Consider the following 26,470-nt stretch of genomic DNA (forward strand, 5'->3'; position numbering starts at 1 on the left):
GATCTGGGCATGTCACTCCCCTTCTTAAACAACTCCAGTGGTTGCCTATCAACCTCCACTCCAAACAAAAACTCCTCACTCTAGGCTTCAAGGCTCTCCATCACCTTGCCCCTTCCTACCTCTCCTCCCTTCTCTCTTTCTATCGCCCACCCCGCACTCTCTGCTCCTCTGCCGCCCACCTCCTCACCGTCCCTCGGTCTCGCCCATCCCGCCGTCGACCCCCGGGCCACATCCTCCCGCGGTCCTGGAACGCCCTCCCTCCTCACCTATGCCAAACTGATTCTCTTCCCCTCTTCAAAACCCTACTTAAACCTCACCTCCTCCAAGAGGCCTTCCCAGACTGAGCTCCTCTTCTCCCTCTACTCCCTCTACCACCCCCCCTTCACCTCTCCGCAGCTAAACCCTCTTTTCCCCCTTTCCCTCTGCTCCTCTCCCTCTCCCTTCCCATCCCCTCAGCCCTGCACTCGTCCGCTCAACTGTATATATTTCCATTACCCTATTTATTTTGTTAATGAATTATACATCGCCTCGATTTTATTTAGTTGCCATTGTTTTTACGAGATGTTCTTCCCCTCGACTCTATTTATTGCCATTGTTCTCGTCTGTCCGTCTCCCCCGATTAGACCGTAAGCCCATCAAACGGCAGGGACTGTCTCTATCTGTTGCCGACTTGTTCATTCCAAGCGCTTAGTACAGTGCTCTGCACATAGTAAGCGCTCAATAAATACTATTGAATGAACCTACTGCCTAAACCTGCCAGTTCTCCCTACCTAATATCTCCCAGATTAGCTCTTTTCTGTCCACCCCAGTAGAAGTTTTTGTTATATCACAGCAAGACTATTGATTCGACCTCCTCACTGGTTTTGTGCCTCCTGCCTCTCTCTGCTGCCAATCTACAAAATACAACATTGCACAGGGTCATCTTCTTGAAGCGATATTAGGTCTACATCTTTCCAACCTTTAAAACCCTAAGCTAGCTTTCCATGTCCCTCAGCATCAAGTATAAACTCCTCACAATTGGCTTCAAGGCTGTCCAGCAACTCACCCCACCGTACATATCACTCTTTTCATTCCTCCCATCCTGACTGTACCTTGCTCTTGACTCTCCCGCCTCCTTCCCTTTGCTCACATTGTTCTTCTGACTTGGAATTTCCTCCCCAAATCTGACAGTCAGTCAACTGTATTTATTGAGTGTTTACTGTATGTAGAGCACTGTACTATGCTTGGGGGAGTACAGCATAACAATATAACAGGCACATTCACTTCCCATAATAAACTTATCATCTAGAGAGACCACGGACATCTTCCCAACTCCGATCCCCAGCCATTTTCAAAGTCATCCTGAAATCAATCCCACATCCTCCAGCTAGAGTTCTCTGATTAATCCCCTGCGTTCCAAGTTGTTTAAACTCAACAACCTTTAGTAGGACTTATCTACACCCATCCTCAAAACTTATGAATATATGTTTATTCAACTGTAAAGTCCATTTTTTCCCTTATTTGTAAATATTTTTATACCTGCCTCCCCGCACTTGGGTGCAAGCTCCTTGTGAGCAGGGAATGTGACTCTTCTTTGTTTTGAATTTACTAAGTGTTTAGTACAGTGCACTGCACCCAGTGAGTGCTCAATAAATGCTAAAACTGTAATACCTTTGGCCACTTTATAGATACCATTTCAATGTACATCACTTTCTTCCAAATAGATTCTTTGGTCATTGTCCTATTGGTGGGTATCATATACTATTGAAAGTGGGGTGGTTATTATATGTGAATAAATTGATCCTTGTCAAATTAGCCGGGACTGGGTGGGGGTAATTCTTTCCTAATTAGCAGGGTTCAGGGCAAACTCTCTCCTTTGCTACTCAGATGGCACACAACTTACTCTGTCCTCTAAAAGCCTGTATGTGGAGGCAGATCACCAAGCCAAACAATGAGATCTTCTATTTGAACTTTCCTAAGAAGCCCCTGTCTCATTTGGGAGAAACACAGCCAACTCAAAGAAGAACACTTCAAACAATGCTTGTACGATACAACAAAATGATTAGTTCTGTTTCTCACATAAAGAATCTGAATCCAAAGTGACCAACCAGGTCATTTAGTACATGACTCTCTGCTTGACTGCTGTTTACCTCACTAAGGTTCACCAACTTCCTGGAAAGCCCACTCATGCTCCTTCAGTAATGTACATTTTGTATCTTTATTCTTTATAAAATACTGAAGCTCAACTTTAGTTAAGTGCCCCCTTTTTCTTTATACAACCAAATTGCTGTCAAAGAGGGCAAAGAGAGTTAAACCTAAGATTCATTTTCAGATGGTATGAGGAAAGTTGACACTTCATCCTTCTGTGCAAGAGGAAGCCAACCTGGTCTCTCAGAGGAGCCAGTCATGGCCCCGTGGAGTCTATGTGAGGGACGGAGAAAAGCCAATTAGGTGGCTCAGTCCATGAAGAAAAATTAAAACGTCTGGATTCAGGAAAGAGGTAGCTCCAGATGACTGAAACTTTTAATACATTTTGAGTTATAATCCAGTTCAAGAAATAAATTACAGTTAGAATATCCTTACAAGCCAGATAGCAGATTAGCTTTTATTGCTTAAACACTGGTGGGGGTATGGATGCAAAAGGAGAGGTGGGACAAGGGAGAAGGGGCAAAAAAAGCACAGGGTTTATTGTTTTGCTAGAGGTGATTCGCAGGCAAAAGATCCAAATCACTCCCTGAAACATCCATTCAGGCATATGACAACACACTACTGTTTGGCTTCAGCCAGTTTAAGCTCAACTAATTCACATACAACAACCACGTTTCAAGTGGAAAAAACTTGGATTCCGATATGGGTGAAGTAGACAAACCTGTTCTCTAACCCAACCATAAAGATTTTCAGGAACATGAATAGTGGCTTAGCTACTGCTTCTCAGAGGAGAGTTAAAGCCAATTTACGAGCACATTTCACTATCCCATGCATGAAATGTTCTGACAGTTTGACAGGGGGATGGCCTCTTCCGCTCCCTGGACGGGGAACGTTTGCTGGCAGACTGTCAACTGGAGAATGGAGAGTTGTATGCTGCATGAGTCTCTGTTTTTCAGTGAATACTGGTTCTCTCGGCAGCACTGATACCATTGAGAGAGTCCAAACTTGAAATACCAAGGCAGTCATGACCAAGAAAGCCAAGCTATTTAAAGGTTTTAAAAAGACTGGGCCCAACTCAAGTCAACCAGAGGAAGAAAGAGGAATAGCTCTCTGGGTCAAACAACTTAGGTTGAGGGAAAAAGAAGGGACCTCAGTTAATTTTCTTCTAAAATATAGCTGTCCTCCATATTGGACGGAGATATGCTATCAATGGGGTGGGCCTCCTCACACATGTGAATATGGATGAAAAGATGGATGTAGGAACTCTACCATATTGTAATCAAAGAAAGAGTGATACTCATTGTACTGGTGGGCTGATCTCACATCAGTCTTGTCTGTTTTCAACTCTGCCTACATTACATCTGGGTTTGCCCAAAGCCTTTGCTCTAAGACAGCAACACCCTCTCCTGATTTCTCTACTTCACACTCGCCCGTGGACTGCGGTGGTTTGAGGCTTACTTCATCATGTATTTAAAATGTTTTTTCTGCCTACCTAGGTTGCGTGTGCCCATTCTCAGTTACAAAAAGGGGCATTATCTGAGGATGGGATAAATGCAATTCTGTATTTTGTAGGGCTTTAATAATCGTTCCCGTACCCATAAAAAAGGTTCTTATGTTTTCAGAAGAAGCTTGGATATAGGAATATTCAAATGCATTTTTATATATCTCTACTTGGATGCCCTGCTGACACCTCAAACTTAACATGTCCAATACAGAACTCCATACCTTCCTACCCAAATCCTGTCCTCCCTATGACTTTCCCAACATTGTAGACAGCATCATCACCCTCTCCCTCTCACAAGTCCATAACCTTGGTGTTAGCCTCGACTCATCTCTCTCACTGAATCCACATATTCGATCTGCCACCAAATCCAGGCGGTTAAACCTTCACAGCATCATTAAAATCTGCCTTTTCCTCTCCATCCAAACTGCTATCATGTTAACCCAGGCATTTATCCTATCCCATCCTGATTATTGTATCAGCCTCCTTTCTGACTTCCCTGCCTCCTGTCTCTCCCCACTCCAATTCACACTTCATTCTGGTGCCCAGATCATTTTTCTACAAAACGATTCAGTCCATGTTTCTCCACTCCTCAAGAACTTCCAGTTGCTGCCCATCCACCTCCGCACCAAACAGAAACTCCTTACTATAGGCTTTAAAGCACTCAATTCCCTTGCCCCCTCCTATCTTACCTCCCTGATTTCTTACTTCAAGCCAGCCCACATGCTTCGCTCCTCTAATGCCAACCTACTCACTGTACCTTGATCTCATCTACCTCGCCACTGACCTCTCGCCCACATCGTGCTTCTAGTGTGGAATGCCCTGCCTCGTCATATCTGACAGATGATCACTCTCCCCATCTTCAAGGCCTTATTAAAAGCACATCTCCTCCAAGACGCCTTCCTCAACTAAGCCTTCATTTCCTCTTTTCGTTGTGGACAGGGAACGTGTCTACCAACTCTGTTATATTGTACTCTCCCAAGCACTTAGTACAGAACTCTGCACAAAGTAAGTGCTCAATAAATATGATCGATAAGATGGCACCTTAAGCACAACATGGCCGGAGCTAAACTACCTTCCCTCCCAAATCCTCTCCCCAACCTAACTTGCCCATCACATTTGACAAAACCACCAGCCTCCCCATCTTCTCATAGTTCACCACTATGGCATCATCCTCGACTCCTTTTCTTTCAACCTCTCCATTAAGTCTGTCACCAAATCCTTTCAGAATCTGGGATTCACACTTTCCTCTCAATTCAAACAGCCACTACACTGATCCACGTGCTTATATGCTGGCTTGACTACTGCATTAGTCCTTCAGTTGATCTCGGTCTTTGGTTTGACAACTCTCCGGTCCATACTTTACTCAGTACATTTTGCCAAAATAGCACTCTTCACATGACTCACCACTACTCAGACCCCTCCAGTGATTACCTATACATCAGCTTCCTGACCACTGACTTTAAGGCACTCATTCAGTGCTCTCCCTCCGGCTTACTCACTCTCCTCTCCCACTACACTCCCAGCTCACACTCTTCTTTCCTCACAACCTAACCTATTCAGGGTGCCTTGTTCTTGTCTCTCCTGCTGCTGACTCCCTCATCATTCAAATCAGTCAGACCACAGCTTTCCCTATATTCAAAGCTCTCCACAAATCCTTCCAGGAGGCCTTCCCTAATTAATTTCTATTCCCCTCAATACTCAAACTTCCACTTCAGAACTTTTGACCACCTTTGAATTGATGAATTCACACCTCCCACAGCATTTAAGAACATATCTGTAGTCAGTTATATTTACTGAGTGCTTACTGTGTGCAGAGAATTATACTTAGCACTTGGGAGAGTATAATGTAACATAACGGACATATTCCCTGCCCACAACAAGCTGCCCTATTCCTTAAGCACTAACTCATATGCAAATCCCCTTTTCCCTCTTTCTCCCACTTTTAATTTATCATCATTATTATTATTGGTATTTACTGAGTGCTTTATCTTATGGTCTGTCTCCCCAACTAGATTGTAGTCTGTGAGGGCAGAGATCATGACTTCTACTACTATTGTACTCTCTCAATCACTTAGTAGACTCTTCTGCACACAGTATGCATACTATAAAAACTGTAAAATGATTATTCAGCCATGTACTTGTATAGCACACTAGCCAAAAAGTAAACGAGGAGATTCAGAGCCAATATCTCTGGCTAGGGATTAAATATCCTGGATTCTCTCAGGAATTTGGGGCATTCTGGGAGGAAGTATTACTCTGGTCAGTGGGAGCACTGGAATCTAGCCAATCAAGGACAGAGATATAAATTATTTAAACAAAAGTAGAATCCAAAGAGAGGTTTCTTTTTTTCTTTATTTCTCTACATGTGGCTGGAAGTACTTGGCATCCCAGTTTTTATGCTTAGGCAAGTAGAGTTTATATTCAATAATTATAACTGGAAAGCTTGTAGTACTACTGAGTGGTTTTTATAAGAGAAGTGTGAGTTTCTGAATCAATGCCTTAAATTCATTAAAAGTCTGTTTTTTGTACATTTAAGAAACAGCCCTTTTGGCTTCAGGTCTGGCTTTTTAGAAACCTCTGTTGTTCTACTTTTTTTAAAAATGGTATTTGTTAAATGCTTAATACATGCCAGGCACTGAAGCATGGGGCAGACACGAGATAATCCGATTGGGTACAGTCCCTGTCCCACAGAGGGCACACAGTCTTAATCCCCATTTTACAGATGAGGTAACTGAGGTACAGAGAAGTTGTGACTTTTCCAAGGTCAAAGAGCAGGCAAGTGGTGGAGCCGGGATTAGAACCCAAGTCGGCTGACTCCCACACCCTTGCTCTTTTTACTAGGTCACACAGCTTCTCTGTTTGTAAGACAGTGCCCTGTAGTTCTCTCTGTGAAATCTTCTTATGCATTGCTTCTGAGTCTGTATTATGTATCACATATGGGTTTCTAATGGCAAGATTCTGCAGCCAGACAAGGGGCAATTTATGGCTCTGTACCATACCGACAGTAAAGAGCAGTTTCGAGCAAAAGTCAGCACTCCAAGTCTCCGCATCAATCCATCAGTTTTGCTTCCAAAGATGAGATCCACATTTTGGGTGGCAAGACTGAGTGAGTGTCAACTTGCATGTCAAGCAACGTCTTATGCCCTAACATCTACAGTTGTGATAACCTCATTTATTATCAAATTGGATTAAAAACTGTTGAAAGTTTGCACTTGGATTGATCTGGACACGGAGAATAGGATTTGGACCTCATCAACCATTAGAATCCAGGTCGTAATGTAGTCACCTGATGACTGGTGATTGATCCAAATGGCTACCTCTATTCTTAACTTCCATCACTAGACACTCTACGTGGCTCAGTGGAAAGAGCACGGGCTTTGGAGTCAGAGATCATGGGTTTGAATCCCGGCTCTGCCACTTGTCAGCTGTGTGACTTTGGGCAAGTCACTTCACTCCTCTGTGCCTCAGTTACCTCATCTGTAAAATGGGGATTAAGGCTGTGAGCCCCACGTGGGACAACCTCATTCCCCTGTGTCTACCCCAGCGCTTAGAACAGTGCTCTGCACATAGTAAGCGCTTAACAAATACCAACCTTATTACATTATTATTACTACCATCCATTCTCCAGCTCCCTAAAGGTTTACTCCCTTTAGGACCATGATGATTCTAGGCTCAGAGGTAATTAAAATCATAGAAAATAATAATAATAATATTTCTTACACTCTTATGATGTACCAAAAACTGTACTAAGTCCCGGGGTATATATAAAATAATCTGGTCAGACACAGTGCCTGTCCCACATGGGGCTCACAGTTTAAAGGGGAGAGAGAATACATATTTTTACAAACAAGGAAACTGAGGCACAATGAACCTAAGAGACTTGCCTAAAAATTCATTCAGCAGCCAGTGACAGAAGTGGGATCAGAACCCAGGTTTGCTGAATCCCATCCTGTGCTCTTGCTGAATCCCATCCTGTGCTCTTTGCACTAGGTCTCACTACTGAGAAGGAGGGAGGAAGATGAAAAACCAGGTTTTGAATCTGTTAAAATGACCCTCATTGGTAAAACTATAGTATTTGGGTGGAGGATTCTAGAATATCTAAAATTCAAGGTAAACCCTCCAAACTCCATGCATGTTGTAGTCAAGCTGTAGCAAACAGAAAATCCTTACCATTGACTTAAATGCCCTCTATCAGCTCTCCCCCCTTACCTTACCTCACTGATCTCCTATTACAAGCCCCTCGGCTCACTTTGCTCCTCTAATACCAACCTACTCACTTCATCACAATCCTGTCTATCCTATCACAGATCCCTGGCCTGCATCTCCCTCTCGCTGGGAATTCCTTCCCCCTTCACATATGACAGACTACTACTCTCCCCACCTTCAAAGCCCTACTATAAAAATACCTCCTCCAAGAGGCCTTCACTAAGTCCTCATTTCCCCTATTTGCCTTCCCTTATGCATGATCTATGCATTTAGTTCTGTTCACCCCACCCTCAGCCCCATAGCATTTATTTGCATATCCTCCTACTCTCCCATTTCCCCTACCTGTAATTTATTTTAGTGTCTGTCTCCTCCTGCGGTCTGCAAAATCTAATTTGTGTGAAGGGATTATGTCTACCAACTCTATTGTATTGTACTCTCCAAGGGATAATTATAGTACTCTGCACGAGCTCACCTCCTCCAGGAGGCCTTCCCAAACTAAGTCCCCCTTTGCCTCTGCTCCCTTTCCCCTCCCCACTGCCCTGACTCACTCCCTTTGCTCCACCCCCCTCCCTGCCTCAAAGCACTTTTTTATATACATACATATTTATAATTATAATACTATTTTTATTAATGACGTGTATATTTCTATTTATTTATCATGATGCTATTGATGCCTGTTTACTTGTTTTGATCTCTGTCTCCCCCCTACTAACCTGTGAGCTCATTGTGGACAGTGACTTTATTTGTTGCTGAACTGTATTTCCCAAGCGCTTAGTACAGTGCTCTGCACATAGTAAGCGCTCAATAAATATGAATGAATAAGTGGTTAAAAAACACCACTGACTAATTGACTGAAAAGAGAGAAAAGAAGCAAAGAAGCAACAGGAGCCTACTAAGGCCAACAGAGGTGTGAAATGTCAAATGTCAAAGCTGTGAAATGAAAGTTGCAGGAGCTAAATTGAATTTTATAGGACAATCACCTGTATATCTCTGTACAACCAAATTGAGGCTTTTTTGTGGGGTTGCAAGGGAATAACAGATTTCAGCACATGACACTGACTGCAACTTAAGAGCGCTATGTCCAATATTTGGAGAGAGAGACTAGGTTAGCCTGAATCCCACATATGGCAGGGAGAGCTGCAGGTCAAGTCCATAGGAGAAAACTTCTAGTTAGGTAAAGGGAGAGCACAGTGCCTGAAAGATACTTGTGGGGAGGAAGGAGAAAAAAACTAGGGCTGAAAAGAATACTTGCTGTTGAGTACAGAGGGAGGGGTGCATTTGGGCTGAAATATAAAAGACACTCTAGTAAATTTAGTCTGATGCCATAGGGATCCCTAATCTAAAAGGAGGTTCCTTCCAAATTGAACATCTGCTACAATTAAAAGGCCAGCCCCTATATTCTGGCCAGATTTCCTCACAATTTATTAGAGAAAATGCTTTGATTAATTTTGACTGAGCTTTGACTGAGTATAATATATGGCAGATTCAAAAGAGTCTGAGAGTTAGAAATACTAGCTTTGTAATGCTAGGTCCTATATTTAGGGAGGGTTTTAAATCTGCAGAGGTCTTTAAAAGATCAAGCGATTCATGCAAGATCCCGCCGAGGGAAATCAGAATTCTCAGAGTTCCTTATTAGGTCTGATGGCCCCGAAACAGAAAGTTTTGGATTAAGAGCATGAAAGCCTGGGTCTTTTTGCTGGGCTCTTACCTTCCGGCAGACTACACGATCTGGGACCAGTCGCTTAACTTCTCTGTTCCTGAGTTTCCCCACCTTGAAGATGAGATCATTAAATTTGCCCTCTCTCTACCTTCAAGGGATGGTGTTAATATTAACTAAATAAAATCCGAAGAGCATTTTGAGCTCCTTGAAGATGAGTGATCCATAAATATGGCACTGCCAATTAATGCTGAGTTTGAGGGCTCTGCTTGATCTCAAATTAAGGAGGCTTGGATGCAAGAATTTATCGCCAGATGGTTTTCTGGAAAGCTCAGGCAAAGGTCACTTGACTCTGAAGAGCTATATGTCAAGCAAATGTATGGATACTCTCTGCTCTGATATTCAAAGAAGATACTGGACTTGATCATCTAGACTACATGTTTTTGTTTGTTTTTTAAAGCAAGGCCAAAAAAGAGGGTGAATGGAAACACTTGTTTTGCACAGAATAAGCCCTCAATAAATACTAGTGACTCCAAGTCAACACCCAGTTGATTTCTCAATCAATCAATCGATAGAACGTACAGAGCACCTACTGTGAGGAGAGTACTATAATAAGAACTTAACAAAGCACAATGATGCTAGCAGATGCAAACCTCACCTTTGAGCTTACAACTGAGCATAAGGATTGCATCTGCTATCAGTGAAGTTTTGGATAACCCACTCAAGAAGTTTACAATCAGGTGGGATATCCAAAACTTCATCCCAATGTGGAATGCTGTCACAAGACCCAGGATTGCACAACTATGTGAGGAGAGTAGGGAGTCACTCAGTGGCCCGTGTGACCCATGAAACGATGGGGATCCTTATTTCAGCAAGGCAAGTGGGCCACAGGTAGCATATACAGTATTCTGACAACACATATGAGGCAAAAACTTGGGTCTTTCTTCCTTAAAAGGGATTTTTTTGTACAAGTTCAGCACATCTGTGAACTCTTGACAACCTATCTATTAAAGCCACAACCAGCACCGATTTGCTGACAGAGACCTATGCTCACTCCCCACCGTCAGGAGTCTGATATTATATATTAGCTGGAATCTGAAGAAGAGACTTTCTCGCAGACTGGGCTCACAGGAATCTCGCCTATCGGAGAGGAAACATTTCGCAAGGGAAAAAAGTTAACTGTAAATGAATCACTGTTACTCAGATCTCCTGGCATTTGCTTTTGTTGAATAAGGGCTGAAATATAGAAGCTGTGGCTTTAAATCAGAGCTCCCTTCACCTGAACTGATAGGAGTGATAAACCACCACTCCATTCCATAGTGTACACAATTAAGTGGGCTTGTTCAGGAACAGAATAAAAAACCACAGAGAACTTTCCAGTCAGTGGGGCTATAAATGTTTCTAGCAACTTTATACTCTATGCAGCTGGACTGGTAAAGATCCAAAATTTGACACCTTTTGACCTGCACTTAATTGGGTCTAATTCAGATCCCTTCTAAACATTTTTCTCCTTCTCTATAAGCACCCAGAACCTACCTCCCCAGATGAGTACTTCTGAATGATATGGAGCACGAAGGCCCGAAGCATTTATGCTCATTAAATACCCCGGGAAGCTGTGTTTCAATGTGGGAGGGAGAAGAGGCACCAACGAGAGCTTTGTTAGTCTCTTCTCCACCCAACTGAGGTCTACTGCTTAGGAGAAAAGCCCATCAGACCCTGCTCCAATGTATCTGTTGCTTGTCCCCCCTAGCCCGGCTTAGCCGTAGATTGTGATCTCCTTAGAGGCCATGGACGATGTCCAGTTCTAAAATTTGTATAATTTTTCCAGCACTGAGCACAGGGAAGTCATTTAAATGACTATTACTTCTACTACGACTATTAGATGTTTTGTTAAAAGTCCCACAGTTTGGTACAGACTATTTCTTGGGTCATTACCATTCCATCTTCACAATGTCCTTGCATCCAAAAAGTTATGGCATTCTCAGTTCCCTGTTCTAAAGTTATACCCTGTTTTTGAGCTGTTGTTAAGCACCTAGTCAGGAGGTGGCTGCAATCACATCCCCAGCTCCTGTCTCTACCTTTCCTCCACCCTAATCACTTCTTTCTATATCGGTGAGCAGCCCAAAATGCTAGTGTTTCGCCAGCTACCCATTCCCCAACTTAGGACCCATGTTGCTGTCCTTTCCCCTTTTGTTTTCCAAATTTCTGCTGCTCTCTTTTCGGTAGCTCTCAAGAAATTCTCCAACTCCCGGGAAAGTAAGGTTACTGGGCTTTAAAATGGGCAGAATGACAGAGAGACCCCAGATGAAAAGGCAGGACATGACGCTACCAGCCACGACCAAAGTCAGAGCAATTAGTTTTCAGGGAATGTTTTTTTTTTCTTCTTTTTTTTTTTTTTAAATGGTATTTGTTAAGCACTTACTATGTGCCAGGCACTGTACTAAAACTGGGGTAGACACTAGCTAATCAGGTTGGACACAGTTCGTGTCCCGCATGGAGCTCAAAGTCTTAATCCTCATTTGACAGATGAAGTAACTGAGGCACAGAGAAGTTAAGTGGCTTGCCCAAGTCACACAGCAGACAAGTGGTGGCACTGAAAATAGAACCCTGGTTCTGCTGACTCCCAGGCCCATGACTGAAGATATTGGCTGGGGGCTGGGGCCTAGAATACTGTTGGAGAAGGAGCTTGGTTTCAGAACACCCAGTCTCTAGGGTTAAAAGCTTTGTGGGATGCCTATGGGAAGGAGCAAGGGGAAGTGGCAGAGGCCCAGTTTGGAAGTGGAGGACTCAGGCTCGCACTTGGGCTCTGCCACCGGCCTGCCGCGAGATTATAGGCAAGTCACTTAACCTCTCTGTACCTAGGTTTCCTCACCTATAAAATGGGGATAACGCTTGCCTTTCTCCTGCCTCAGAGGGTAATTATGAGGGCAAAAATGAGATAAGTAATGTGAGAGCGCTTTGGGAACACAACAGCTATACAAAAAAACCCCAGGTACTGTAGAAGAGGCACTGGGACATTCCTAGTACACATAACTAACTAGAGCACCAGCCATGACTGAGATGCCATCGGAAGTTCTAGGTAGGTGGGGCTAGGGAATAAGGTTTCCTAAAACTCCACATGGCTCTAACTCATGATTCTTACTCACAGATCCATAGTAACAGCTCTGAGCTTCCTGGACAACAACACTAGGGCAGCTCTTTCACCTCAGTTCAGTGTCCAACCACCTGGCACTTTGCATTGGCTGAAGCCCTGGACAGTTATTCTTCTTGTCCCCAACCCCAAAGGGTTACTATTCGAATGCTATTTTTTGATGAACTTATTTTTAAAAAAAAATTAGGTCAGGGGATCTTCCTGACTGAGTGACCCTGCTTAATGGGGGTGTCATCTGTATTTACTTACAACAGCTGGAGGATTGTTCCATTCTTCATAGGAGATGGCAGCATAAGGGTATATTCTGTCATTGATAATCTGGAGGGTGGCCAGGGCAATCGCTTTCATGGACCTGAAGTACGCTTTCCAGAACCATCTTGCCTGCAAGGGAAACATAAACCGCAGGATCAGACAAAGGCAAATAAGAGATCACAGGCTGGAGAGAAACAGCTTCCCTTCGAGAGATGGGTGGGTAGAAAATCTCAGCCGGCCAGCATAGGTGGACAACTCCGTTGTACTGTACTTTCCCAAGCGCTTAATACAGTGCTCCGTACACAGTAAGTGCTCAATAAAATTCCATTGATTGATTGACACAGGGAAATGCAGGCTATGGCAAAAAATGTATCTTGAAGGGAGTCCTTCTGTAGGAAGGGTTCTTGGTCACTGCAGCTGGAGAAAGATGCGGAAAGGCCCTTTCTCACCACAAAAATGTGACTAGTAGGCAAACTCCTCTTTACATTATGAGTCAGTTCAACACGCTCAGCCAGGTAAAGGGAAACAAAACAACAAGAGAATATGGACCAACTGGTCTTATGCCATCAAGTTGTTTCCAACCCAGAGCGATACCACGGACACCTCTCTCCCATAACGCCCCGCTCTCCATCTGCAATCATTTTGGTAGTGTATCCATAAAATTTTCTTGGTGAAAATACAGAAGTGGTTTACCATTGCCATTTTTCGCACAGTAAACTCGAGCCTCCGCCCTCGACTCTCTCCCCATGCTGCTGCTGCCCAGCATGGGTGAGTTTTGTAAAGAAGAGAAATTTGTTCAGTTCTTAAAGGAAGACTTCTTGACTATCATTACTCAGAATGGGTTACTGAAGGAAATTACACACAATCCTTCCTCAGATAAAATACACGGTATTTACCTGTCTGTATTGTAGATGAAGTTCCATCCGAAAGGAGGAAAATGATGGACTAGATGAAATCTAGACCCCCTTTCGGTCTTAAAATTCTAACACATCACAGAGCTGGGAACACTACCCTTGGCATTAGGGGAGGTGGACGCTCAGAGTTTATGGCTCTGGAGCTTGTGATTGTGCACCAGAACCATGGACGCACACCCAGACATTTCATTCTCTCAAAAAGAACCCAAACACTGGAAAGCAATTATTTAAAAAAATATAAATTTCTTAAATAGAGACCCTGCAACACAAAAGAACCAGGACTCTAATTCCTGCTCTGGCACTTTTCTGCTATGTCTTTAGGCAAATCACTTAACTTCTCTGTGCTTTAATCACCTCATCTGTAAAATGGGGACTAAGACTATGATCCCCATATGGGACATGGACTATGTCCAATCTCATTAGCTTGTATCTATTTCAGTGCTCAGTTTAGTGCCTCACACAAAGACACATAACACTTAAAAATACCATCAAGCAACAACAACAAAAAGGCCTTCACTTCCAAAACTAATGCACAATGACTCTGGAAGCCCTTAGGGGTGGTAGGAGGAAACATGAGCTGGTAACAAATCCACCCAGAGGCGTGAATTTAGACTGGTGCTTCATGTTTAAGATGTCTTGAATCATCCAATGCTCTTGACAAAACCTCAGTCATCCCTGAAAGGAAGCACGCTTTGCCAATAATTATAGTTCAAGTGTCTTGGCGTGGGGTAAAGTGAACTTCCCATCTTAATTGATTCTGCAGAAGCTCTCCAACACCCTGAAGTGTCCATAAGGCATTTTAATTTATTACCCTCCAGGATTCTGTTTCAGCTGAATGTCTGAGAAGGAGGGGAGTATATGGAAAGGCATTTTCAACTATGCTGGCAATGTATGAAAGCTCAGCAGTCTTCATCTGGACTAGCAAAGTCAAATACTTTTTTTTGAATTTTCTCTAATGCAACATTGCCACATGTTTTGGATCTGTTTTGGAGCATCTCCTGACCAGACGTTCCAGCCAGCTTGTATCTAGTAAAGCTCCGATGTAGCTTCCAACTGTCCTAACAGTGCAAGGATGCAAATAAGCTTCCCTATCCTGAGTGATGAAAAGTAGCAAGACCACTGGCAGAGAGATAGAAATTCTGGAAGTTGGGAGACCTTGGGCATTCTTGACACCATTGTGATCATGCATTAGAATTGAATTTCTTCATGTCTTAGACTGCAAGCAGAGGGCAGGAACCAATTCTGGTTAACGTGTTTGCACACCTCCCAGAACAATGCCTGACTCAGATGGATTGAGGATGATGAACTCAGTGTACCAGGCAGTAAAAAGAGTACGAAATCTGTCCCATCTTCTCTGATGGAGAGAATCAATTTCTCCATGTCTTTTATGAACTCTCTTCTCCTTACGTCTATATAAAGAAAAAAATTACATTTTTGCTGTCCTTTTATGTTAGGAATATCTCCTGAAAGAAAATGAGCCCGACTTTAATCTCAGTTGGTAACTGACAGAAGGCAAAGTAAGGGTTTCAGGGAAGACTGCAAGGAAGAGAAAATACCGAAACAGAAGAGGGGTTATGATGCATTAAAACATCTAACAAGTCATCCCAAATCTCTTGTGAGTTAAATATTCCGCCTGAGTGGGAGAAGATTCTTGGATGCTCAGCCTAAAGAAGATTTCATCTGAAAATGAAAATGTGCCTCACAAAAAACACAGCCATGTTTCAATGAAAGCAATGAAAGTGGTCGCAACCAGTCACATCTGGAATACAGATATTTAGCGAACGTTACCAAAAGTTATACCCATTTGGAACAACACTATAAGGGGAGAAGGAGGAAAAAGGGGACCATATTCTTTAAATTGTGTAAGATTAGAACACCAGACTCAGTACTCTCACAAACCTTCAACAAATTCTTAATTACTAGGAGCAATCAGGATCACTGTTTGACAGCCCAATCCCTCCTTACATAACCCAGGAGACGTCTGCATTAAGGGAGAATGAGACTCCCTTAAGTACCGGGCTTTCTAGGCTCCTTTTAAAAGTGAACTAACTTTAAACTGCCTTTATAATTAGAATCTCCAGTAAACAACCTCTATTGCAATCTCTCCCTCCACCAGGCTGAAGCCAGAGAACAGGGAGTTACTGAGAAATGTAGACTGGCTACTTCTTGATCACCAGGTGTTTCTACATATTTTCCTTTCCTTCCTATCCTAATCACCTACTTATGTGCTCCTTTCTGTGTCAATCTATCATATATATTATGCGCTTACTGTGTGTAAGACAGTGTGCTAAGCACTTAGCAGCATACAATATGAGAGTTGATAGGCTTGTTCCCTCCCACAGTGATCAGCGTACATTCCGTTTGCCCCATCTTGTGAGGTATTTGCCATGTTACAATTGCAAAATTACAGGCCAGACAATGCAAGAGATTTAGGCATTGGGAACATTGCTCTAATACTGACACTTGTTCATTTTGGGTGACGACCTGGAAAATGTTTCAATACCTTATGCGTTTATTTTTCGAAGTTACGTTTCCTTTAGGATGAACGTGAAACCTTCGAGAGGGAATCCAAGTCTACAAACACATGTTTCAGGGGCTCATTACCTCCTTCCTACCTTGTTTGCTTTGACAAAATAGAACTGATAAGCATTCCTAGCTCACCAGAGCTGTCCAACAAGCTAAATGCTTAAGTGTTCCACCAGTTCTTGTCTCCTAGGTGGTAATAATGACAATACCATGACCTCAGAACCCAGTAATGCCTTGGAGCCGTAAACTCATTGTGGATAGGGGACACGTCTGCCAACTCTGTTGCATGATACTCTCCCAAACACTTAGCACACTGCTCTGCACATAGTAAGTGTTCAATAAATTCCACTGATTATGTAATTTCCCCGAGAGACAGATGGAAGGCAAATAAAGCAGTGCCCATTTGGCAGTCAGGAAAATTGAGGTACCCTAAACTGAGGTGATCTACTACTGATTCGACTGGGAACTAGAAACAGTACTCTGCTCCAAATATCCTGGCCCAGGGTCTGGTTTCTCATGATGTCACATCCCAACATAGGTTTTTCTGCCGCCCAGCCGTTCAGAGAACGGCTCATATAAAGTTTACCTTTGGGCCTTGGAGAGAAAGGATAGCAATACTTGGAATATGTTTTAAATTTTTACTGTTCGAAAGGGCTTTAATTCATTTTATCTTCACAACATCCCCATGTTGAGTGCCAGGACCTAACCAAACTCTTTCCTAAACTTTTATTGGGTTTGGAGACACTAAGCATATATTTCTAGTTTTCCATTCAAGGGGAAACTTCTGTTAAGCCCCTCTTTTGAAAGGTAATAAAATGGCCTGCTGTTTTCCTTGAGTTCTACCCAGTTTTGCAGGTTTTTCAGTGAACAAAATGGATGTAAGGTATTTTTTACAATTCAGAGATCTCTGGGCTGTACTGCTTTTACTGGCACCTGTGCTTCTCCTGTCACCACTATTCTAGACCCTAGTGATGGCAGAAGCAACACGGAGATGGAGTTTGAGATGCCACTGATTTTTCAAAGACCAAACTCAGGAAAAATATATGTATATATATTACTGGTAGCGCTGATATTAGAGATAGATAATACTATATCTAGCTCTCCTATAAATAAGTACTTTTAATTTTACTTTATAATTTTCAACAAGCCCTAGAATTATTTCCATTTTATTGAGGGAGAATCTACCAAGCTACCAAGTGACAGGCACCTTCAGAATGGAGGTCGACGGCAAAACCTGGGGGACATAACTCCCAGAGTTTCTGATTCAGGCCTGTGGTTAATCAATCAATTATGTTAATTGAGCACCTACAGTATCACAGCATTGTACTTAACACTGAGGAGAGTACGATATAATTAGCAGGCATGATCCCTGCCCTAGAGAAGCTTATAATCAACGGGAGCGGATGCTAAGAAGTTGCTCATAATGACAGTTCTACTTCCTGAACAGGCCGAAGGCACACATCACATGCCCTAAACTAGCTATCTACATATTTCCAAAAGGAGCGTGTCTGTTTGCCATGACACATTCTCCAATCCCATAGAGCCAAGAGGCCCAGCTGGGGCCACATCTAACTTGCAGTCTGGACATATAGGTAAAATTCCTCCCTCTCTAGCAACCAGTAATACACTGTGCGAAGGAGGGGAATGACTTTGGAAGAAAACACTCAGTCTTCCATAATGTATCAGTGGGATTTATTGAGTTCATACTATGTGCAGAGCACCGTGCTAAGCACTTGGGAGAGCACATTACAAAAGAGTTGGTAGACACCATCTCTACCCACAAGGAGCTTACTCTCCTGACTGTAGGGGATATGTTTACCATTGCTGTTGTACTGTACTCTCCCAAGTGCTTAGTACAGGATATACTGTATATATTTTCATTACCCTATTTATTTTGTTAATGAGATGTACATCACCTTGATTCTATTTATTTGCTATTGCTTTAATGAGATGTTCATCCCCTGGATTCTATTTATTGTTATTGTTCTTGTCTGTCCATCTCCCCCAATTAGACTGTAAGCCCATCAAAGGGAAGGGACTGTCTCTATCTGCTACCGATTTGTACATTCCAAGCGCTTACTACAGTGCTCTGCACATACTATTGAATACTACTGAATGAATGAATGAATGAATACAGTGCTCTGCACATAGTAAGAGCTCAGTAAATATGACTGCTCTGCACACAGTAAGCGCTCAATAAATGCAATTGATTGAGGGGGAAAACATTAAGATTAATGACAAATACAGTAAATGGGAGAGTACAAGCGTATGTACATAAATGCAGAGGGGCAAATATGTTTTCACTGTACCGTTTAGGAACATGGAAACGTTTTTCTGAAAATGCAGATATTTTTTGATACAACACAACATGGTGCTGGAAGAAATGGTTGTGCACATGGGTGCTGTGACAGACACAGAAGTTAGTTAACAGAAGAAGTAATGAAGATATAGATGCAAGTTTTTCCTAATGCAGGGTTTTGCAAAAACCCGTGTTACAGAAGAAATGAGTGTAATTAAAATACACTAACTTCAAATTACAACCTATCCGTGACAAGGTACATTTTCCCCAAGTAACTTGCTGGGGTTCCTGTGCCAGAGCCATGTCAAACCAGGCTAGATTAAACCTTTGAATAGTTTTAAAGCAACCTTGTAGATAACTACAAAAAGTTCAGCAGAGTTTATTAAAGTTACACTCTCCCTTTAGGGCAGATTACAGTAAGTACATTTTAATACCACATTTTTTACAATTAAGTAAATAAAAGAAGTGACTAGATTCAAAATAGCTCCCAGAGGCAATCCCATGTGGTTTCAGATAGTCATTTCTAAGAAGTGATTTCCCTTTCTCTGATTTCCATGACGTACCATAAACTAAAATTACACGCAAAGCCGAGTCATTGACACTAATATATGCCCAGGTTGGTGAAGGGTTGTGTCACCAAACTGGGCATATACCATGGTGAATGATATTAGGGGACATGTTCTAATATACGTTAATACATTCTAGAAGAAGCAGTTCACTTGGTCTTTGGGGGTGCCTAAAATTTGAGCCCATGTGCTAAAGTTACCATTTAGATAGGGCAGGTAGCAGGGTGTGGTCTCACCCCCAAGCTCCAGGGTGAGTCTGGAGGGTGAACCCCAGGTGCCCAGTCCCTGACTGCTCTGTTATAGCCATGTGGCTCCTGGTAGCCAGGGTGGATCAGAGAGCTCCAACTTTGCCAGGCACAGCTGTTCTCAATGTGGCAGTGGAAGAGCTGGATCTCACTGACCTCTCCCAGCTGGTGGCGACTCCAAAGAGTCACATGGCTGATGGCCATGTGGTTTGAAAAAGAGCCTCTGTTATCTGCGGCTTCACTGGGGGAGGGGACCCCCACTTACACAGTTCCCTACTGCCCAGAAGGCTCTAGTGGTCAGGACAAATGCTTTAAAACATCATGAAGAGAACAATTTGGTGATGGGGGAGGAGTTGGCGTTGATTCAGATGGATGTCCTAAACAGGTGTGAAATTGCACACTGAACTGCTGGCACCAATTGAAAACTTAATCATACAGGATTTTTTTTTTAATATTTTCCTGTTCCATCCATCTGTGAAGAGGCTGTCTCTTCTTCCTCTAGGATTTCTTCCCTAGTTGAATAACCCTGACTGATAGTCTGCTAAGATTCAGCCACATTTTTTTTCTGTGACTTTTCATCCTACTCCTCCAGCTGTGCAAATAAACATAGAATATTTTCGAGGTTCCTTCCCCTCTCCTTCTTTGAATTAGCCTGTCCTCTACCCACAGGTACACACAGGTAGCTAAATGCACTGAACCAACTGTACCTGCCAAAGAATTGTTCTAAATCTACTGATGCTGGCCAATTAGGCAAGTGGGTGTATGCAATTCTGTTTTTTAACCATCTTCTGCCATGCTAAACAGGTAATTCACCAATTCCTTTCCAAATGCCACAGTTGTTGGATTTTTCTCCTTCTTTATAATACCATAGCATTTAATCCTTTAAATATTCTCCAAATGAGATATTTTTGATAACCTTCTCTGAACTTTTTCCAATTTAACTCTCTCTTCCTGGCACAGAAGCACAAGAGCTTAATACAGTGATCTGTATACAGTAAGCTCTCAATAACTACCTTCAATTGATTTTGCTTCAGCCCAATCTTCCTAGTAAAGCCTCACCAGGATACCCCTTTTCACACCCGCCTCCTTTCATCATCTCCAACTCTTGTGAACTGCTTCTACCTTCTTATGACCACCCCAAGGGCTCAGTCTTACGAAACAGGATGCTTGGAAGGCCTTCTTTTTTGAAGTTTCACAATTTCTCCTTGGGTTCAGACTTCAGCCCTTTGTACATATCTTTTTGTCCCACTGCTTCTCTTACATGGAATGTATCTCCATGTCCAACTCCCCTGTGATATTGCAGGCTCCCTGAAAGCAGGCATTGTGCTTAATTATCTTCTCTATTGCATTCTCCCAAGCACCTAAATAAGATGCTTTGCACAAAGTACTCAGTACTATTGATGGTTTGAATGTGTCCCCAACCAAGTCCTAGGGGTGATCCCTCTCCATCAAAAAATTATTACTGTTAATAATAATAATTGTATTCTTTATTAAGTGCTTGTGTGTCAAGCACTATATTAACGGCTGGGGTAGATACAAGATAATAGGCTACCACATGGGGCTCACAATCTAAGTAGGAGGACAGGTACTGAATCCCCATTCTGCAGATGAGGGAACTGAGGTAGGCTAAGTGACTTGCCCAAGGTCACACGGCAGAAAAATGGTGAAGCCAGGACTAGAACCCTGGTCCTCTGACTCCCAGGCCCATCTTCTTTCCAATAGGCTATGCTGTTTCAAAAAAACAAAAAAAGACACAGAGGGCAAAAAGGGAGAAAGATAAAAGGATATGTTCAGGGTGCCATATTATGTAGTTACCACCTCAGACAATGGATTTTAAGCTTCCAGGCACATCCAACCCCAAATGAGGTTCTCATGACCTTTGGGAAGAGGAACACACAACAATTTTTCCTTTGTGTGGCCAGATCTCCAGCAGTTCTAGACCTGTTTCTTACATTGATTGCCAGAGTCATTCTGGGGTTAGATAAATAAGCAAGCACACGAACTGACTCTGAAATGCTGTTCCCAAACACGGTCGACCGGATAATTCCCAGAGGTCTGTATGCAAGCAGACGCTGAGCCTTCAGTTCCAAAGATTCCCTTCCGCTTGACTCTGGCCCCAGGATTCATTCAGAGGTTGGCCAAAAAAATGAACATGGGGTTCCACTGGCAGCAACCAAGAAACTGTGCACAGTCTATGCTCCTTGATAAACACAAAAACACAGGAAATGGGCCCGATGAACAAGTTCCAGGGGAGAGAAGGGCAAAAGCACTATAATAAAGACAGCACTCTCATTGAAAGTTCACGTTTAATTAGACAAGGTGTTATTTTCCTTAGAAATAAAAACACCGGGGGCCAATGCCTCTTTACAAGCTCTTTACAAGCTCACACAGCGTCAGGTTACAAGGCCCATTCATATAAAGCCTTCAAGATCTAGTGCTCGCGGCACGAATGATGCTCCGGCAGAAGCACAGGCTAGATGGATTTAAATCTCCCGGTGGGTGACGAAAAAGAAAGCAGAAGACTGTTAGGCAAGGAGAGTGCAACTGCAGGGGGGTTAACATCTCTCGGCTTCTCTACGTCACTGAGACAGAGGTCAGGTTTAGGGAGTGAAGGGAAATCAAGGAAAAATGATGACAGAATGGGCGACAGGAGATATCTACCTCAACTCAGTCAAGCAATCGTACTCACTGAGAGCTTACTGTGTGCAGAGCACCGTACCAATCGCTTGGTAGAGTACAATATAACAGAATTGGTAGATATTCCCTACCCACAGTGAGCTTACGGTGTAGACGGGGAGAGTGAGGGCCCTCCAAGAAAGCGTGAAGGGAAGGAAATTTTTCTTTTTGTTCCCCACCCTCTCCCTATCTCCCGGGGTGAACGCTTCCCATCAGCGGTATCTTCCTTGAGTACAAGACCACTGAGCATTTGTGACGGTGACGGAGGCTTCAGGACAGACACTTCGATCTCAGAGGCCACCAGCTACAGTTTAGGTAACCACCTCAACAGCTGGAGTTTGGCTTCCGCTTTGGCCCGATGGGGCTGTTTCACAGCTTCTGCTACTGTTGAGGATTTCCAGGACCCTGCTGCCTCCCCGCACGGGGCATCCTGTCACTGGAAACGCTCAGGAGCGTGGGCAGCAGACATCCCCGTCAAGGCAAAGGACTTGTCAATCATATCAATCTTAAAGGACCTGGGTTCTAATCTCAGATCTGCCATTCGTCTGCTGTGTGACCTTGAGCAAATCGCTCAACTCCTCTGTGCCTCAATTACCTCGTCGGTAAAACGGGGATTAAGACTGTGACCCCATGTGGGACAAGGAATATGTCCAACCTGATTAGGTTGTATCTACACCAAAGCTTTAGAACAGTGTCTGTCACAGAGTAAATGCTTAACAAATGCCATAAAAAAATGATCAATCGATTATTGAGTACTAACTCTGCACAGAACACTGTACAAAGTGCTCGGAGAGGACAATACCATGAGAGTTGGTAAACATGTTCCCTACCCACAGTGAGTTGATAGGCTAGAGGGAGCTTATAGTCTCTCCTGCTGCTATCCAAGGGAAAAATCATGTGACTTGGGGCTGGAGCCAGCCAGCCAGACATGCCAGCCAGGCCTGCTACTGAACACCTCCATCACAGCCTAAATTTTTAATGCTTTTTTAAAGGCTTTAAAACTTGGCCCTTCCTCAGGCAGCAAAATTGGCCAGGATACCCTGATGATAGTCGAGGGTTAATTCAATAATACTTGCAATACACTGAACTCTCTGGAAAGCTAGATAATAAATTTTTTAAAAACCATTTAAAACAGCATTAATAGATCATCCATCACCTTCAGAACTGGTCACAAGGATTATTGCTGTGAGTTACTATTCATCCCCTGGGGCAGGCCTTCCCTGCTTTAACAAATGAAGAAAAAGGTACACTGATACCCAATAACTTGCCAAGAGTCCCCGAGTCAGTAGCCAAAACAGGACCAGGACACGTTAATGTGTTCCACTGCCTGAAATGATTGTTATTAGAACTAATCTCATACTTAGATGCCAGTTCTTTTAAAAGTCCCTTCCTTTTGGCATTCTTCATCATCCCAGGAGCAACGTCTTAGTTTGTTTGACTTGCAGGATAATAGCAATTCCAGAATGAAAGTTAAGAGCCATTTCATAAGATTTAGAAATCTACTTTTAATGTACCACTTCAGTGATGACAATAAATTTTTATATAAAAAAACAAAGCAGGGTAAAAGGCTATAAAGCCAAAGCCTTTTCCCCCCACACAGTTCAATAGCAAGGAAGCGGGGGAGGGGGGAAAAAAAGGGAAATATTCTTCATTGTTTACTGTTAAAGTAGTGTGGTAAGAGTGAATGCTGGCTAAATGGTCCAACAAAGAGAAAACAACTTTCTGAGAGAGTATTTTTATGTTTTACAGAATATCAACTTAAAAGCCTCTGTCTTCCAAGAATTTCTAACTAGGCTGTGGTGTGGCTGTATGCCAAGAAGAATCTGCTGCTCAGGAAAGCTCGTTATGAAGCAGGTACAGCACTAATGGCATAGGGGGCTGAGTAGTACAGATTTTGGGTTTTACAAAGAAGCCTCCGTCATGATGCATTAAATACCAAATTGATCGACACATCCAAATCTCATTCTTCCCTTACCATCCCCCCAGTAAAGAACCACCTGAAAAATGAATCTTTTGCAATGCATAGTTGCAAGGCCTAGTAGAAAGAGCATGGACCTGGGAAGTAAGACCACCCGCATTTTAATTTTGGCTCTTATACTTCCCTGCTGTGTGATCCTGGGCAAGTCACTTAACTGCTCAATACCTCAGTTTTCTCATCTGTAAAATGGGGGCTCCATACTGCTTAGATTGGAGCCCCATGTGTGGACAGGGACTGTGCCCAACACCATTATCTTCAATATACTCCAGTGCTTAGTATAGTGTTTGGTGCAAAGGAAACGCTTAAATACCCCCATTATTATTATTATCATTAGTGCCGACGATTTAGAGGGTACGGGAGGGGTTTGTGGTAGGGATAGTGGTACAGTGAGGGGAAGAAAAAGTCACCGAGAAGGGAAGGTATTCTCTCAGGCACCAGCCAACTGTTCTCTAAATAAATATCATGGCCACATAGGCAGAGCCAGGTGTTTTGTTTTTTTAATGAATTTCTTAGTGGAAATGTTCGGTTCCATATCTGCACAAGGCAAATCAAACTAAAGAATGTAACCAAGCACTCAGCACAGTACCCTACACCTAGTAAGTGCTCAACAAATACCACTGACTGATTGATTAGTGGGATTTGCTCCAAGCAGCAAGACTGTTTCTTAGGGCCCATATCAACAGTTTTGCCTCCAAGTCTGCTCCCACAAACACTCATGTCAGCCCCCTCACCTGACAAAACAAATGACATTTAACCTTTTCTAGTCCAAGGTCACACAGAAGGGCTGGGGCAGAGGTGAGACTAGAACTCAGGTGTCCTGACTTCTGGCCTCATGACCTTTTCACTAGACCACCCTGCCTCCCTTAATCTGTACATATCAATTTACATAGCCTATTAGCTAAATATTTACTCATCTACAGGTCATCTCAAAATTACTTTGTGTCTGTCCCCTCTACTATACTATAAGCTTCTTGAGAGCAGAGCCCGATTCTTCTAACTCTATTGTAGTCTTCGATTCTTGTAGCTGAAGTATGACAATGTTCTAATAACAAATCTCCATACCGTTGGCCAACAAAATCTAGGGCAGCTTAATGTCTGCTTTGATATTTTCATTACATAGCTTTACCCCACCCCTTTGCAAACTCACCCAAAAATATCTTTAGGTGCCAGAGTAGTCTTTCAGTGACTACTAGATGCCCACTCCCATTTTATTTTTAAGAATTTACTTTTCGCAGTTGTTTGCCACCTAAAATTTAGTCTAAAGGGAATCACATTTGTTAAATAGGTTCCTGACCGGCTCTGCCACTTGGCAGCTGTGTGACTGTGGGCAAGTCACTTCACTTCTCTGTGCCTCAGTTACCTCATCTGTAAAATGGGGATTAAGACTGTGAGCCTCATATGGGACAACCTGATTACCCTGTATCTACCCCAGCGCTTAGAACAGTGCTCTGCACATAGTAAGCGCTTAACAAATACCAACATTATTATTATCTACTTTTTACCTCCAAGCATTTTAGAAAACCACAAAATCTTTCATCTGACTTATCAGCCTAAACCTCAATTCTCCTTGACTCACTCAATAATAACTCCCTGAGTAGGACAGCAGGCATTGTGAAGGACCATCAGACAAGGCTCACAAGGAGCCTCATCTCTTCCACAATCGTTGTACAATTGAGTACAGAGTTGAACTCATGTAGGGTCTGATTTACAAAGCTTAAAATGGTTTGAGTTGTGTGAACAAAAGGCATGCAAGATATGTACAAAGTTACCCTTCTTCTTTTCCCTTTGACCAAAAAATGTAAGTCCAGGGAGGTAAACCAATTTACTCATGGCCATTCAGTAGATCAGTGGCAGAACCAGGAATATGGTTTAGAACGGTAGCCTGTATTTCTAAAAATGAAGCTGGTATTCCATCGGTCAATAAATAATATTTTTTATGGTATTTGTTAAATGCTTACTATTACCAGGCATTGTACTAAGTGCCAGGGTAGATACAGGCTAATCAGGGTGGAGATAGTCCATGTCCCATGAAGGGCTCACAGTCTTAATCCCCATTTTACAGATGACGTAACTGAGGCCCAGAGAAGTTAAGTGACTTGCCAAGGTCACACGGCGGACAAGTGGCGGACCTGGGATTAGAATCCAGGTCCTTCGACTCCCAGGCCCGTGCTCTATCCACTAGGCCATGCTGCTTCTCAAGTGCTCTTTCTTGAGCTCTTAGTCTGTGCAGAGCACTGTACTACATTCAATCGTATTTACTGAGCATTTACTATGTGCAGAGCACTGTATTAAGCACTTAGCACTGTACTGGCAGAGTAGAATAGTGTTGGCAGACATGATCCTTGTCCTCAGTTTACAATTACAATATG

At 42.9% G+C, this 26,470-nt stretch overlaps 1 protein-coding gene across 2 annotated transcripts in view; it reads right to left on the minus strand.

The window, feature by feature from the left end:
• EXT2 (exostosin glycosyltransferase 2) overlaps window positions 1-26,470 on the minus strand; it is a 137,678-nt gene that overhangs the window by 60,136 nt on the left and 51,072 nt on the right. For both annotated transcript variants that reach the window (XM_029060301.2, XM_029060300.1), the window contains exon 8: window positions 12,895-13,026. In XM_029060301.2, the coding sequence (XP_028916134.1) occupies window positions 12,895-13,026 (132 nt within the window). The remainder of the gene's footprint in view (window positions 1-12,894; window positions 13,027-26,470) is intronic.

Source organism: Ornithorhynchus anatinus, chromosome 3 (assembly GCF_004115215.2).
Source record: "Ornithorhynchus anatinus isolate Pmale09 chromosome 3, mOrnAna1.pri.v4, whole genome shotgun sequence".
Taxonomy (NCBI): domain Eukaryota; kingdom Metazoa; phylum Chordata; class Mammalia; order Monotremata; family Ornithorhynchidae; genus Ornithorhynchus; species Ornithorhynchus anatinus.